This window comes from Arctopsyche grandis, chromosome 8 (assembly GCF_051622035.1).
Source record: "Arctopsyche grandis isolate Sample6627 chromosome 8, ASM5162203v2, whole genome shotgun sequence".
Lineage (NCBI taxonomy): Eukaryota > Metazoa > Arthropoda > Insecta > Trichoptera > Hydropsychidae > Arctopsyche > Arctopsyche grandis.
In genome coordinates this window covers 13211893-13229319 of record NC_135362.1, presented here as the reverse complement: position 1 = coordinate 13229319, position 17427 = coordinate 13211893, and the positions used below count along the sequence as shown (strand labels likewise).

At 35.3% G+C, this 17427-nt stretch overlaps 3 protein-coding genes across 6 annotated transcripts; 2 read left to right on the top strand and 1 right to left on the bottom strand.

Moving 5' to 3' along the window:
• The first annotated feature begins 1083 nt into the window (after window positions 1-1083).
• On the top strand, window positions 1084-3943 carry ICA69 (islet cell autoantigen 1-like protein). Its single transcript, XM_077436865.1, has 4 exons — window positions 1084-1733; window positions 1841-2077; window positions 2155-2397; window positions 2469-3943. The coding sequence occupies exons 1-4, from the start codon at window positions 1158-1160 to the stop codon at window positions 2700-2702; spliced, it is 1290 nt and encodes a 429-aa protein (XP_077292991.1). The 5' UTR covers window positions 1084-1157; the 3' UTR covers window positions 2703-3943.
• On the bottom strand, window positions 3081-12039 carry LOC143916009 (armadillo repeat-containing protein 8-like). 4 transcript variants are annotated; one of them, XM_077436862.1, is made up of 14 exons: window positions 11767-12039; window positions 11388-11604; window positions 7332-7535; window positions 7021-7255; window positions 5816-5950; window positions 5639-5741; window positions 5354-5569; window positions 5211-5282; window positions 5001-5136; window positions 4787-4878; window positions 4519-4698; window positions 4289-4435; window positions 3777-3943; window positions 3081-3685 (listed from the first exon to the last, which is right to left on the bottom strand). In XM_077436862.1, exons 1-14 carry the CDS (start codon window positions 12028-12030, stop codon window positions 3646-3648), a joined length of 2208 nt encoding a protein of 735 aa, XP_077292988.1. In that variant the 5' UTR covers window positions 12031-12039; the 3' UTR covers window positions 3081-3645. The 4 variants fall into 4 exon arrangements, 2 of the variants coding, with proteins under 2 accessions (XP_077292988.1, XP_077292989.1); XM_077436863.1 differs by having other exon boundaries at window positions 11812-12030; XR_013260936.1 differs by having other exon boundaries at window positions 3197-3685; window positions 3777-4184; window positions 11767-12030.
• A 1860-nt stretch (window positions 12040-13899) lies between these two features.
• On the top strand, window positions 13900-16667 carry LOC143915084 (ankyrin repeat domain-containing protein 54-like). The gene has a single exon (XM_077435513.1). The coding sequence runs from the start codon at window positions 14232-14234 to the stop codon at window positions 14937-14939; it is 708 nt and encodes a 235-aa protein (XP_077291639.1). The 5' UTR covers window positions 13900-14231; the 3' UTR covers window positions 14940-16667.
• The last annotated feature ends 760 nt before the right edge of the window (window positions 16668-17427 follow it).

Below are 17427 nucleotides of genomic sequence, written 5' to 3'. Positions count from 1 at the left end.
ACGGCAACCCTGTGCGCCACCCTCGCTTACCGTCTTTTAACATTACACCTGATTTATTTCATTTCAATCAATCCTATGAATTTCAACGTTCCACCATTACGCTAAATGCATTCAGAAACTAATACGATTTCAGAAATATCTGTTGTAAAAACACTTGGGAAATATAACTACAACTACCAGATCATCTATTTTAATTAAGCACAACTTACAAATCTGATCAAGATAGTCGCTAAATAGTAATAATTTTCTGTTTTACCAAACTAAAGCTTAAATTAAAAAAGAAATTGTCATTTGCAATCTTTCATTCGTGAACGCGGGTCGATTGAAGGTGAAATTTGAAACAAACATAATTAATTTGCATTGTTTTATGATATATGTATATGGTTCGGTGATTATTCCGCACAAAACGATCTTGCAAACGTCACCATAATCTTGATCATGGAATCACCATCCATCAAGAGTTACCCATGCAAACTATCATACTAACGAAAACTCGAGTGTCAGATATTCCGTATTCGCAATTTTCGTGGCAACAAATATCGTTTGCGTGATCGCAATGTGCGCAATAATCCGTTTACCATCTACATATATGTGACGAATTATTCCCCACTAGACGATTTATCACACGAATATTGTCTGGGGTTTTATTTATTATTAATTAACTATATATGAGATCCTCGTATGATCAATACTTTTGAAAAATACTCATGTGGAAAATCCTCTTGTAGGGAATAATCATAGAACCAAAATTCATTCGGCAAATTCAAAGCGACTGCTTAATTTTATTAAAATAAGTATTATAAATAAAAATTTACTCTACAAACTCGATTTTAACGATGACATAAATAACTAGAACAAATTGAATAGCCTAAAATGTAAATATGACTATACAATGTGTTATGATCGAGACAAACAAAATAGTTTTACAACAAAATCGCGGATATCGATAGTAAATTATTTGCTCGGCTATTTAAGAAATTTAAACTTACATAGATTCAGAAAACGTATTAAAAATATCGGATCGCTTAGCTTTTACATTTAAAATAAGTTTGTTATGATAAGCGGTATAGGCCGTTATTTTGAGTGCTCGGTGCGAATACGTCAGTGCTGGCTGACGTTTGACAAGAGAGTCGGAAGTCGGTTGTCGGAGGCTCGCGATGGCGATGCAGCACCAGCTATGGGTGGCGCGACAGGCCGTGCTGCGGCGTTTGGGGTCGCGCGAAGACGCGTGCGTCGTGTCGTCGGACGCCGAGCTGGACGCGAAGCTGGAGCTGTTCCGCAGCGTGTCCGAGTCGTCGGCGCTGCTGCAGAGGCTGTCGGAGCAGCAGCGGGAGCGCGCGGCCACTCTGGCGCAGGAGGAGGCGGCGCTCGGCGGCTTCCTGCGAGAGGCGGCCGCGGCAGGCACGGGGGGCGCGCAGAAGGCGCTCTCGCAAGCGGGGAAGGCGCTGTCGTTCGTGGGGGCGCAGAGGGGCACGCAGCGGGCGCCCCTGGGGCGGCTGCAGCGCGAGTTGGACACTTTCCGGGCGCGCGGCGTGGCCGACACTCGCGTCACCGTGCTGGAGATGGAGCGAGCTCGACACAGCTACCGCGCCGCTCTCTCCTGGATGAAAGCCGCCAGCGCTAGACTCGACCCCGACTCCGGCGCCGGACTGCAACAGTTTCGTAAAGCTCAAGCTCAGGTGCGACAAAGCAAAGCGCACTTCGACAAGCTTACACTGGATTGCTTGCAGAAGGTAAGCTATTTCTGCTCAACCGTCTACATATGTATATAACAGCTGTTTGTTTTTTAATCTCACAATTTATTCTTTTTTCCGCAATTCAAGTATTTATATATTTCCAGGTTGATCTTTTGGCTGCAGCGCGATGCAACATGTTTTCGCACGTTCTAGTCAACTATCAAAATTCTCTCTTGAATTTCACTACCAAATCTGCACACACCCTGAGCACGACTGCTCAAGCTTTGTCCGAAGCTCCCGCATATGAATTTTGCATTCTCAAAGAACTGTCACAAATCCCCCCAGACGAACTAGGAGAAAATTCAGATTCAGTTGACAAAGACCAAATGTTATTTTTCCAAGTAAGTTTTGTCTTCAAACTCGAATATCTATAATCAAACATGCACAATTTGACTAGCAACTTTTATACTATTTTAAGGACGAATTTAAAGATATCAAGGCGTCAGAAAATACCAACACTTGTACTGATGCAGAAGGCAAAGTCACGACATCCGATGAATCATGTAACAACATTATTGCGAATCTAATCGATTCCTTAGACCAACTATCCGAGGGTAATGATCAGTCCGAGTCCAAAATCAACCCAGATCTTGCCGGTTTGAATTTGAATAACGACGCTTATAAACAAATTGGCTCTTTCATGCCGTCACAACTACTACAAGTATGCATATTTAACTGTTCATTTTACCATATTTTTATTTAAATAAACACTAATCATTATGATATTTTAAGGATCTGACGTCTGATTTTCTACAGACTCCAACATCGTCACAAAACTTAGATAGAACTTCAACGGCTAAAAGTGAAATTGCTCCAAGCAATATTAACGAAAGTCTGCCGGTGAAAAAACAAGACAATCAGAAAAAAGACCGAGCTATGTGGTTCAAATTATTTGCAGAGTTAGATCCGCTGGCTAATCCGGATGCGATGCCTGGAGTAAATGCGAATCAAAGTCACGCCGCTTAATGAACTCCTGTGGTATCTTTTGCCTTGTATCATTCCATTAATGTGATAAGTATTATGTATAATCGATGTATTTACGAAAATGTTACGAGTCTCCTATTTTAAATGTCGTTGATATCATAATAACCATTAGTCCTGAAGAAAATATAGTGTCTTAATTGGACTTTTCTTCAGTTAGTAATTTTGTACTTGATTTTTTCTAGTTCTAATACCAATGAAAGTATAACCCTGTATAATTTTAATTGTTGTCACAAGTTTCTAGTCTAAATTATCCGTTATTAATTTATGTTTATATATCTCGAAACACTTACAAAAAAAAGTTAGATTTATAAGACAAATATGTACTTAATATATAAATTAGTTTTACTTAAAAGCATTTATGAATTCCTATGATCTTTGCTTTTACACCAAAGACTTGACCAAAGTTTATTTTTATCAATTAATTTTCTTTATATACAATTTCATTGTTTCTTTATTTTAGAAATAAATATTCTTTTGTGTAAGCCAACTTTTATTTATAAGCTCTCGATTTCAACATGTAACTTTTATCACTCACTTGTCCCAATTCCAATAATTGGAGCTGAAAGTGAATTTAATGTGACTTAAGGACGAACACAAGGATTTAACAGATCCGATGAATTGAAATTTATAATGCAATGAAACGTAAATTGTATGATTTCATTTTATTTGAAAACAAAACAATATTTTAAAGCTGCGTATAGTTTTGTATAGACAATTTGCATAGGTCAATGCAGATTTGTAAATTTTATCTACAGAAACACTAATATACAAAATAGAGAGTCTCAATACAGAGTTTATTGTGTACTAAGTCAGTCTGACATCGAGTGGATGTGTATCTTTATTTACATTTGTAGAATTGAAATTATTAAATACATAAAATTTCATCAAATAACACATAAATTCAAATTATTATCTAAATATATGTTCATTCGTAATCACTGAATTGTGAAAGAGCTGTTTTTACCCTGAAACAATGGACACGAATTAGTGAAAGTAACAGTTACACAATTGGCTTTAAAAATAAACTCGTAAACAATATAACAAAGTGAAACGCACTTCTCTAAAAATGCCGTGTCAGTGGTCGGTAATAGTTGGCGTAGTAATCTCAGGGCACCGAGTTCAGCGAGGCGAGCCTGCCGTTCTGTTGCACCGACTTCTCCACGCCATACTAGATTACCAATTGCAAATAATGCCGCTTCTTGTAGCTTTGATTCTGGGTGTACCTTTATGGAAAAATAATCAGATAAAAATTTAAAATGATTGTGTTGACTTAACTACTTTAAAATAAATAGAAAAAGAGTATTTTCGAAAGATTAATCAAAACGGCACAAAATAAAAATGTCAGAGAAGAAACTCCAAGCGATCTTGTCTTGCATCGAGTCAGTATTGATCATTTTTGAGAATCCATAATTTGATGCATGATTATTTATTTACATATGATATGCACGTGTAAAAAAAATCAAACTGGAAAGTCATTATAGGCATTTTAGATACAAGTAGGTGCAACCAATAAGTTAAAAAACGCCTAATTAATGTCTACAATAAAATTACAGATTTTTCTAACTCACCAAATAGTCAACTAATTTTCTTAAAACATCTTCATTTGCCATAATATGATCCTTTGCACGTTCCCCATCACCAATATTACCTAAAATACATAAGGCTTGCTCTTTCACCTCAGCTGGATATCCACCTTCTAAGACAAAAATCACTGCCTAGAATGAAAATTACATTCGGTAAGAGACAATCTACATACGTATGTATTGATTTAAATATGAACAAAAACTGAATCGTTTACCTGCATAACTTGCGAAGCATAATCACTCATTATTGCGTCAATGTGCTGTCTAGTACTAAGTAAATTTCTTAATAAACCCAAAGTTTTCATAATAATTCTAGTATCAGAGTCAGCGAGTAACCTAAACATTTGTTCTGTGCCCAAACAAGAGAGTATCCGAGTTTTCACTCTTTGCTCAGCCTGAAATGTCAAATAATATCAATAAAAATTAATTCGTTCAAACTATAATATATGTAAATATAATGATATTTATATTATAAAATAATACCTGAAAAGCCATATTCATCAATGCCCAAATTCCATTTAAACGAAGTGCAGGTTCTGGCCTACGAGTCAGCCCACACAACATTTCTACAGCACCTGTTGAATTTAATGAAAAATAAAAATTTGCTATAAATAAATTGCTAACAGACCTAAGTAAGAAAAGTAATCGAACAACGAGAAACTCTTTTTTTTAAACTCATGATAAAAATATACTAAACCTTGATCAAGCATTGGTTCTTTAGCAGGGGAAAATTCTAACAGTAGATTGCACAAAGTGGACGATCCAACAGTTAATAGTTCAGCTCCTGGTGATTCATTCAGTAAAGACATTAAAGGTCTCCAGACAGAATGATCCTATTAAAATACACATATCGAATAACGTAAATTTTACACATATCTTAGACACCAAAAAATTAGCAAGATTTTACCTGGAAAGTGGTTCTTAATTGTTGAACAGATCTAGAAAGAGAATGAAGACATCTTACAGCAGCTAGTCTAACCTGAATATATAAAAACACAAATTAAAATTCAATCCAAAACAACACAAGAAGATTCCGTCAATCGAAAATACCTCCGGCTCAGAATTTGCCATGCCATCAACAACTTGAACCATGAGACCATTAATTTCTATAATTTTTTTCCGGATATCTTCATCATTGGCTCCGAGCGATGCGAAACACTTGAAAGCGCCCTGTTTGGACGCCGCAGAATGACAAGAAAGCAGATCGGCAAGCGCCGATATCAGATGATTAGAAATAGCTGCTAGCCTTTGTAAAGATGTGTCAACCTACAAATCAGAGAAAAGATCATCAGAGTTTGCTAGCGAGAAAAATCATAATGCATGAATTAATCTTACTTCAGCCAAGTAGGCCAGCGTCTCGGCAGCCGTAGCTCTTATATCATCTGGCATATCTTTTGTACATAATCGAGCCAGACACGGTAATGCTCCAAAAACCACCCTAAAGAAAAATCGGTACTTTGTTAGCAGTGACGACAAATGCGAGCAACTTTTTTACACATATTGAAATAATACCTATTATCATCAGGCAATAAAGCACCTGCTCTATGCATAAATGTTATACACCTCGCAGCCCCCATGGCTACTGCTAACGGTTTATCTCGACAAAGTAAAACTACTAGTAATTCAGGTATTATCTTACCGCCATACCTATAGAAAATAATTCAATTATTTCAGTAATTCGGGTATTTCAATCACAATTACTTCACTATTTGATTTACAATTTTTTTTATTTTTAGATACAATTGAAACATAAACTATCAAGCTTTATTATGTTGTTATAATTTACAGGAATTTATAATGTGGCAATTCATTACAGAAAATTTATCTACCGGTCTAGTTATCGGAACAACCTCATTAGTTTTACGATCTACCGAATTACATTGCTGTTGTAACTTCGTGCAAAATAAAATCAATCATAATAAAACCGTAAACCGTATCTTTCAATTATAATCGAATAAAAGTAATCGGTAATTTTGTATATATGTTACAGTTGAAGCGTATCTTCCAGTTGTAATATATTTTGACTAGTTGGAATATATTCCATCTAACCTGGCACCAACTACCGTTATATTTTAAGTGTATATTCAGTTGTGATATATATGGGTATTTTGACTTTGACTTTAGGAATATATTCCATCTAGTAAACGTAAGTTGATTCATATGGCGAATTACATGGAGAGTTTTGGTTTTCGTGAAAAGGTCTCGACTGGTAAATTGAGTTAAAAAGTCACATTTTTATTTTGAACACATCCTTATAACTATCGTAATATGGTACTCATCACATTTATAGCAAACTAGTGTTTTTACCCAGCTTCGCTCGGTATTTGTGATATAAACCACTTAAACATGGCCAATCTAATAGTAAACATTTTATTAAATTTACTTGAATAGTTTTATTTTATTTAAATTTATTTGAATATTCATTTGTCTTTTTATTAAATTGAACGTCACGGATTTTACGAACCAAACGAATAAACAAACATACATACAAAGTCTCTTTCCAAATAATATATTTAGAAGATATTAACGTATTATTGAATTCTAAAGCGTTTGTAAAGTATCAGAGCTGTCAAAACACAACTGTTATATTACAACTACCGCAAATTGTTGAAAGTGTAATTGCGCTTGTAGAGATAAACCTAAAACGCCAGTTGGAATATATTACAACTGAAAATACACTTCGACTGTAACATTCATAAAAAAAAAAAAATAATAACTGTGCTTCGACTGCCAATTGTGATACGGCAGGATTCTCAAAGCACATAGCGGCTAGCCAATCGAGGGTGGGTAAAGTGAGCGGAGACGGGGGAGAAGCAGCAGCAAGCAGAGCGGCGGCTGCGTTACACGCGCCGGCTTCAGCTAAAGCTTCTTGTTCACTTTTACCGGAGCACCATACAGAAAGCAAACGAGCGACACAAGATTTACCAACTAAAGTTCCATTTTGTGCAACACCTACAAAGATAACACAGAATATATTAAAATCAATCTATGTACATATATATTCGATAAAATAAAATCAACGGCTTACTTAACAACTGAGAGAGGAGTTGGGGATCTCGGTGGATAATACTTGAAGGAGCCGGAGGGTGCATGAAAATCGATCGAAGGGCACATAAGCATGCTTCGGTGAGCCGAGGATCGGTATTCGGTCGAAGGGTTTCGACCAAAACACCCACGACTCCGAGGTCGACCAACGATGCCACATTTTCCGCGGTGCCTTTGGCTAGAGAACCTGAAACATTGTTATAAAATATATGTTAACACTTTCCAGTGCGATATCGTAAATGTGATTACAAAATTGAACAATTCGCATACTTGTAATAATTAGAATGTTCTCACAATACACTCGCTTAATTGTTTCATTTACATATTACTCTGTGTTTACTTTCTATACAATTACACAACAAGATTGCATTTGCTACGAAAATGAAAAATCGACACTTCGTAAGTGTTATGCGATTGATGACTCTTTGATAATAATCAGTACGATAAAATTAAAATTAGGGACATTGTTGTAACAACATCAATACTACAGTGGAATGTCGAATTACGAGTGACTCGATTTATAACCGATTCGAAATGAATTTTGATTTGATAAATGAGCAGTACGCATTAATATAAAAAAAAGAAGTTATGAAGGAAGTCATCAAGAAGAACTAACAAGGTACGCGAGTGACCGACAATGCAAGATTTTGTGAGAAATCTATGTCGAAAGAATGTTTTGGATTATGTGCACGTTTCCAGAACGAATTATGGTAAGAAGACGGAATCGCATGGCATGGACGTGCTCGTGGTTTTCAGCTGTGTTGGGCGTATCTTCGTGTCATTGTTAATTCGTAAGATTTTATTATTTCGACAAGTTTCTCTTACATTTCTTCAAATATGGGAATCACCATTATCGATCACTACCAAACTTACATATGAGCCTAGGGCTTCCAAGCCGGTTTAAACCGAAACCTAAAAGCCGGCTTTTTGACCATTTTTCAAAAAACCGAAAACCGGCTTTTTAAGGTTTTCTTTAATTAATGTTTTTTTCCCCAAAATTAACAATTATGAATTTTAAATTTCTATGAAAGATCAAAATAAATGTGTATAAACGCTCTTAGGTAATGGGCGTATATTTCTTTGAACAAAAAAAAAGCTACATTACTTTCTTTCTTGAGCGGTTTCTTTGAGATTTAGTAATGGACCAGGTCATAAACCAATAAAATACTATTGAAGTATGTAGTTTCAATGACCTACCCAACTTCAGGTATAGAAAGTATCGTTATCTATCGCAAATCCCACACTATCGCAAATCCTTGTACTTGAAAACATCAAAAAAAGTAGTCAAATGATTTATGGCAAAATGCATAGGAATTTCCGAAATATAATTGATTTTTCTTCGAAGGAATTGCCCTTTAAATATTGAGGCCACATACCTACTTTTATTATGGATTTAAAATGTTCGTGATCAAATGAATTTGTTTCCGAAATTTGCAACGGTTGCTTTTGGATTTTTTAAGCTAAAACAGATGCGTAAAAACAACTTTGAAATCTCTTTATCTTTGAATATCAGCAGTTCTTAATATTAAGTTCACGATTCCACAATTATAGTTTTTCTGCGAGGTTACACATTATTTTTAAATAATATATTCTTGATAGTAGCTTATTTAAATCATTTAATTATATGTGCGTATTTAGGATCTGCCATTTTACGGCTGTGATATATGTTCATATAATACAAATTGTTTTATTTGTAATAATAATATAAAGTAATGATTTTATGAATGTTCATAATGTTTATAACTTAATTTAATTTATAAAAAACTATTTTTTTGCATAATATAGATATCTATTATGCAAATATATACATATTTAAATTTTTTTTTTCCATATAAAAATTTTAAACTTAAAAAAAAATCGAATTTTTCTAAAACCGGTGAAAGCCAGCCAACCGGCTTTTTATTTGTAAAAAAAACGAAAACCAGCTTTTTATTTCGGGCGTTTTTGGAACCCCTAATATGAGCCATTATAATTGAAGTAAATCCACATCTCGCGAAACATTAAATATAATATTTTGCGTTTAGCAATATTTAAAAATACTGGTGGCCTGTAATACATTTATTATGCTTTTCGAGATTCTGGACATATCGAATTAAAGTCAAACAGAAATAGTGTTTTTGGAACTGAAAATTGGACTACCGCAACTTTCATATGGCAAATATGTCGATACAAGGATAAAATAATCCAAAGAGTGAGTTTTAACAAGGACTGCGATGGCATAGACTAGGCGTAGTATTTCTTATTTGTATGAGCAAAACCATCTAAAAAAAACACCTGCGGAGTACCATTCAGCGTGTCTGCACTTTTATGTTCGTAAATCGAGGTATCACTGTATTTTATAAGTGACATATAATTTATTTGGTCAGATGACACCTATTTGATTATTTTAACCACATCACAAGAGAGGGTAAATGAGATATAATGAGCTCACGGACGGTTTTACATGACTCAAACGTTCAACCGTATCAGTGAAAATACTTGCTTCAAAGACAGTGTTAAATCATCATTCACAATTAACACCGAAATTTGCATGTCGCTTCGTTATAAATTTGAAGAACTGAAACATTGTAAAATTTTCATCAATGGAATATATGTATAATATTTGAAAATAGGTATTGAAAACTTTCAAATAGTATATACTAGTATTTTTACCAGACTGCTCGGTATTTGCAATATAAACCGCTTAAACATAGCCAATCTAATAGTAAACATTTTATTAAATTTTTTTGAATATTCATTTGTTTTTTTTTTTTTATTAAATTGAACGTCACGGACTCTACAAACCAAACAAACATACATACATACAAAATTATATATAAGACTAGTTGTTTTACCCGGCTTCGCTCAGTATTTGTAATATAAGCTGCTTAAACATGGCCAATCTAATAGTAAACATTTTATTAAATTTTTTTGAATATTCATTTGTTTTTTTTTTTTTTAAATTGAACGTCACGAACTCTACGAACCAAACATACATACAAAGTCTCTTGTGAAATTATATATTAGACTAGTTGTTTTACCCGGCTTCGCTTAGTATTTGTAATATAAGTTGCTTAAACATGGCCAATCTAATAGTAAACATTTTATTAAATTTATTTGAATATTCATTTGTTTTTTTTATTAAATTGAACGTCACGAACTCTACGAACCAAACATCGATACAAAGTCTCTTTTGAAATTATATATTAGACTAGTTGTTTTACCCGGCTTCGCTCAGTATTTGTAATATAAGTTGCTTAAACATGGCCAATCTAATAGTAAACATTTTATTAAATTTATTTGAAAATTCATTTGTTTTTTGTTATTAAATTGAACGTCACGAACTCTACGAACAAAACATACATACAAAGTCTCTTTTGAAATTATATATTAGACTAGTTGTTTTACCCCGATCCGCTCAGTATTTGTAATATAAGTTGCTTAAACATGACCAATCTAATAGTAAACATTTTATTAAATTTATTTGAATATTCATTTGTTTTTTTTTATTAAATTGAACGTCACGAACTCTACAAACCAAACATCGATACAAAGTCTATTTTGAAATTATATATTAGACTAGTTGTTTTACCCGGCTTCGCTCAGTATTTGTAATATAAGTTGCTTAAACATGGCCAATCTAATAGTAAACATTTTATTAAATTTATTTGAAAATTCATTTGTTTTTTGTTATTAAATTGAACGTCACGAACTCTACGAACCAAACATACATACAAAGTCTCTTTTGAAATTACATATTAGAGATATGTAGGTACTTTCAAACAATTGTACAAAAATACACAAAAAGTGCACTAAAGTCAAAAACAGAATCCCAGATACAAATTTACCTTTTATCGTCGACCGAAAACAGACGGTAAACTTTGTATTCAACTTCGTTATCGGTCTGGCAAAACTCGCCGAATAAAAAGATTGGACCGTTGGACGAAATCCAAATGTCGTTCAATTTGAACGTCGCATTTAAAGAGACATGGTCGAAAAGCCAACAGACGAGAACATAAGGTGGAGGGGTGGGGGTGGGGTAGTGGTGGTGGTAGCAGACCTATGGTGATGGCCGCGTCGAGGCGAAGGTGTTGGGGCGCGGAGTCGGGCAGCTGCAGCAGCTGGAGCAGCCTCGGCACGACTCCCTGCTGGATGAGGCTCGCCTTCTGCCGGTTGCTGCCGATCACCGCGTTCTTCACGCTGACGAGGGCTGCGGAGACGCGACACCACTCGCCCGCGTACAGCTCGTCCACGAACGCGCGCGAGCACTCGCACTCCTGCAACACACACCAAGCGATTAATGAATGAGTGAATGAGTGAATGAGTGAATGAGTGAATGGGTGAATGAATGATCGCGTCCAGGTTATGTGAACGGGGCACGTGACGGATGACGGATGACGGGTGACGGGTGAAGGGGCGAGGAGAGACGGGGAACTGACCATGAGTGCTGCGACCGGCTGCATGGCCGCCGACGCCACGCTCACCATGGAGGGCGCACGGCACGGCACTGCGCTGCACTGCACTGCCTCTGCCTCCGCCTCTGCGCCTTTTCGTGGCTCAACTCCGGTCGCGGCTGCGCTCTTACCGCGGCGCTCCTCGCCGGTCCGCTCGCGCCGCTGCGACGCGGAAACTGAACGCGCAATCACCGGCTCGCGGCCGCCCGCCCACAACGACACCGGTCTCTCCCTCTTTCTACGTAGCATTGCACTGGCAGCACTGGTTTTTGACGCGTCGCGCCTGACAACACTCGATAAACGGATTATTGCGCAAATTGCGATCGCGCGCACGACAATCGTTGCCACGAAAATTGCGAATACGCAATATTTGCCACTCGAGTTATCACAATATTTCGATTGATGGAGTTTTTAGGTGCCAGATGTTCCGTGATCGAGATCACTTTTTGCGGAATAATCACCGAAACATTGAAACTTGTGTAGGAATATAGCACAACTTGTGCTATACGAAACTAGGTCGATTTCTATAGAAACTATTTCCCTCATCGAACTCAAGCTGTACAAATGACATTGTGGCGGCTCGCTTATACGACATGGTCGAGTTTGGTTGCCTTCCTGCGAGTGGGAACCAACTCGGCTGGGTTCGGAGAGCCACTACTCACTCTGCCTTTAGCTGTCATATAATAAACACGTGCATTAACATGCCAGTCGTCTCATTCGTTCATCCTCCATAACATCATCGTGTCCTGTTCGAACACGAAGTCAGACTTGGTCGAAATACTTCGTTCAGCTCACCCTCAAGGTTGCTCATCAAGCAACCCTGAGGCGCAGCCACACAAAGGATACCCTTGAGCCCGGAGGAATCCCCGAGAACAAGATGACATCATCTTGCCCAGCGCAGCAGCTACGGACGGCAGTTCAACCAGCTCTTTCACTGAAGTCAGGCAACTAGCCTTCTTCGCCGCGAATATTCTCTACTCGCAAAAACTTGTAAACTGAACAAAAATAAATATCCTTTGTTATATTCAACCGAATTTCCATAGGACGGGTATGGTCGAAACACAACCTCCCGTCATATATTAGGTTTACGATCGAGTGATGAAATTATCTTCTGGAAAATTCGAACCGGATCGTTGCCCTTGAGTAGCGAAGGTAATTCCAGGCGAGGTTAGTTCTGCATGTTTGTACAGGAGCGCGATGATGCCATCGTATGACTTGTGTATTGTTGTGAAATAGATGAGATCACTATTTTTGATTCGGGATAGCGCAAACTGTGCTATATTTCTGCAATAGTATTACGGGATGCGTCAACTAGAGTATCTAATTGTATTGAAGTAAATCGACTAATAAATTTAAATTTAATAATTTATTTATAAAAATCGTGAATTTAAATTAAACTATAAATAAAATCGTCGAATTGCACATATTTTGACGTGTTTTGGCTAAAACCAATGTTTCCTCCGTCTCATACTTTTTTTATTCTCAATTTTGTTATTGAATTGATTTATTTGTGAATGAAATTCATACTATGAATGTACTTATTTTTCATTTATACTTTTTTCATTACCAAAAATTCTATGGGAGGAGGGCGAATGAAACGATGGAGTAAGTTATGCACAGCAATTTATTTTGACGGCCGAGAAAGAAGTGATTGCTTCCCGCGAAGCACTGGCCAACTCAATAGTTTTACGGCCTGTACCTCGGGGGTACTGACCGCAAACTAACTCATGAAATTGCAATAGAGAGAAGATAGAAGATTAACAAGAGGATGATGTTTGAATGCATTTACCATTTTCATTCTGAGCTCCAGATCAGTTAAAGAACATTGAGAAAGCAGCAGCCATATTTTAAGCTATACCCTGACACGTTTTCTCCTCCCGTGGCTCGCACAAATATTATATATTGGCAACGTCTCCAATATCTAGAGCGATATATCTGCTCAACCGGGTTGCTGGTAAAATTGACCTGTTTAATGTAAGCTGCGCTGAATTGGTTGAGTATTGTGGAGCAACGCCCGTGGTTGATTTTATCCATTATAAATATCATCGAGCACGGATGTTTTATATACCTTTATTTGTGTTATGATTGTGTGACTGGCTACAGTGACGCGTTACAGTACTCTGAAATGTCACTGTGGCTAATATGTTAAAAATAAAATAAAATACCGAACCAGGTAACACCAACCATAGCGACATCCCTGAACTGCGACATCACGTTTCGCACTTACTCAATGCTACATTTACATTTACAAGGCCAATTGCTAAGCCAAACCAATATTAAATAAAAACAACAATAACAACTAAAAACAAACTAAATAAAAATAGATGACAAACGAAAAAATGTGACAAAGACATGGGCGACATCTCGCCTGTTATAATAGGGCGTTCTTGAACGAGTATCAACACAATTATTGTCAGTGTTTAGCATTGAAGTGTCAAAGAGTCAAACATATGGAGAAAGAAGAAGACTGGCAATCGAAATGGCGAGAAGGAAGCGACGTGACTGAAATGTGTGAAAACAGCAGGGCGGGTCCTGTGCGAACGAAAACTCGGCGTGGAAAATTCGCTCAATTCGAATCCGAACTTCGCATCGCTCGAGCTCATCGACTTCGGCTAGCCGTCACCACCAACAACGTAGCCCTCGTAGAGAGACTCTTATCGAGCGGATCGGACGCCAACGCATCTGACCAGCAGCATCGCAGTCTCCTGCATCTAGCCGCTTGCCAGGGATATCAAACCATCGTCCATTTGCTCTTGTCGCACGGAGCCAATCCCAACCAGAGAGATTCGCTAGGGAACACTCCGTTACATTTAGCCGCTTGCACCAATCACTTGGCTGTAGTTATCGATCTTCTCAACGCCGGCACGGATATTTCCTCTCTCAACAGACACGGACGCAATCCCGTACAGCTAGCTCAGAGTAAACTCAAACTCATGCAGCTGCGTTCGCAGTCCAACTCAGTAGATGCGGAAAACTTAAAGTCGGACATTAAATTGGTAGTCAATTTGATGTTACGTTATCTAAAAACTCAAAGATCAAACGCGACTGAAATGGAAGCTTTGAGTTTGAGATTAGAAAACGTCAGTACTAAAGAGCAAATGGATAATGAGGTATCTTTATTGCTTAAGAATATCGACAGTCTCACCTTATCCAAATGATTTTATCTTATCATTATATTGAGTTTTATTATTCGAAAACATGCCTAAATTATATGAACAAAAGAAACTAGAATTCACTGTTGGTAGGGTTTGTTTCAAAGCTAGAGCAAGTTGCGGAAAGGGACAAGTTGGCATTAACTTCTGTATAGAATCTTCGTTTTAAAATTTATATCATATTCGACTCACCGAGACAACGTTTTCGTCGTGTAAATGTGTAGTATAAGAATTATAACTCTACGGTTACTAAAGTGTGTCAAAAGACTTTCATTTTCAACTCCTGTTATAAAATTTGAAATGAATTAAAGATTTGTACATGTCTTATATAAAGTTTATGTATATTTTATTAATATAACTAAGTAAACCCAACTATTGTCTTTTATTCGCTTTATTTTAAGTATATATATACTTGTTTGCTTTAAAAAAAACTACAACATAATTTTAACGGAAATATATATTTTTTAAATTGTTTATTTGTAAAATCTTTCAACTTATATTGAATGTAATAAAAAATACAACTAACCTTTTCATTTCAATATAATTAGAACTATGCTAAAATTGAGTGGTTCCTTTGGAAATAAATTGATTCCACATTTATTAAATATGCTGTATGTATGTTTTAGCATTTTTTCTACAGATTAAAATATACCCAAAAGAATATTTCTCAATGATAACAGAATTCTTACAGAAATATTTAACTAAGAATATATTTTTCAGTTTCACAATATTATATGCATATTAATACAATAAAACTGATAAAGAAAACATTGATTAAATTCAAATAATATAGATAAACCTGTACCAAAATCTGTACAATTAAACAAATATACAATTTCATAAATATGCTTATCTACAAGGAATTTTCTGTCGGTTTATTTTTAGTTACCGTGTTAAAAATATCAATGATACTAAAATATTTATGATAATATATGTTAAAAAATAAATAATTAAAACACACAACTTCCCTTTTGAATATGTATGTGAATATATGCTTACTACAAACTTAAATTACCAAAAATACGGTTTAAAGTATTAAAAAAAATTCGTTAGGTACATCATATTTTACAAAACAATAAAACATAATTTACATACTTCATCAGGTAATTTTAGAATATATACATAGATACACTATACGTATATAATAAAATATTTTCAACAATATATTTATAACATTATCACAGCATTAGATAAAATCTGGTAGTATTAATTGCACAAACTGTAACGAGAAGATATTTTAATTGGCATAGATTCTAATAATGGATATATTTTGAATGCGTAAGATCTACATATATGTATATTTAAATTTCATATCATTGGCGTTAAAATTTATTGCAACTACATACATATAATACATACGTACATGTTTCGAACCCAAAATTTCAACTTTGGAATTTGTAATGCAAAGTTAAATAGAAGAAAAAACATCGTTTAATATTCAGAAATGTTTTGGCTAAAAGCATATATTATATATCACTTGAGGTACAATTAAACGATTCCACAACTTGAAAATTTTAGTAAACCTATTTATTACATGTTAAAATACGATTCATCACACACCGGTAAAAATATTTCTTTTTAAAGTACACACATTCACATACATTAGGTACAAGTACAGGTATTTTATTGCATCAAGGAATACATTAGTAAAAGGATGATAAATAGGTTAAAATCAGGTCTATTTTATTTTATATTTTAATATAATAATGCAAAACACACCAAAATTAAGTATGATTTGAGAAAAATAGAAAAAAAAAACTGGAATGTATCAGTTATCACAGCCTCCTAAATGAGCGAGCATCAATATTATTGTAGTTACAATTTTTATTTATCCACAATGAAAACCAAGGTTTTTATTAAAAAAAATATGATACAACAAAATTTAATACTTTGATTAATAATCGACTATCATTTATATTTTAATCCGAATTTAGAACACAGAATCGGAACTAAGTACTGATATTTTAATGCAATACAATACAATGAATTTATCAGTATGAAACTCGCCACACGGCATTCCTTTGCTGTTTGTTTTATATAACCATAAAATTATTAGAATATCAATTTCAAAACAGATTCTACAATTTTGAAAGTAACACAATTGTGTCATTACTTTCAAAGTATCCCAAATCAATTATGTACAATATTAATTCTATATAATCTTATTTAAATGATAGCATTATTATTGGAAGGCATTTTTCAATACTATCACACTTGTAAATCTAATTTTTTGGTACTAATGGGTTGGCTTGTTTTAAAGTTAAATACTAATAGTGACTGCATAGATAATGAAGCTGATAGAACAATCAATAATAAGTACTGGAAAATTTAACTTATCCTGGTATTGATTTCGCTAATTAACAATAAAAAAATTACCAAAGCGAAGACTAATCAATATTTACTAAGTTTGGCCCACTGAATTCGAATATGACGATTATTTTTGTTGGTTTGCACTCGCTTATGATATATGAGCATAATCAATGCATAATTTTTA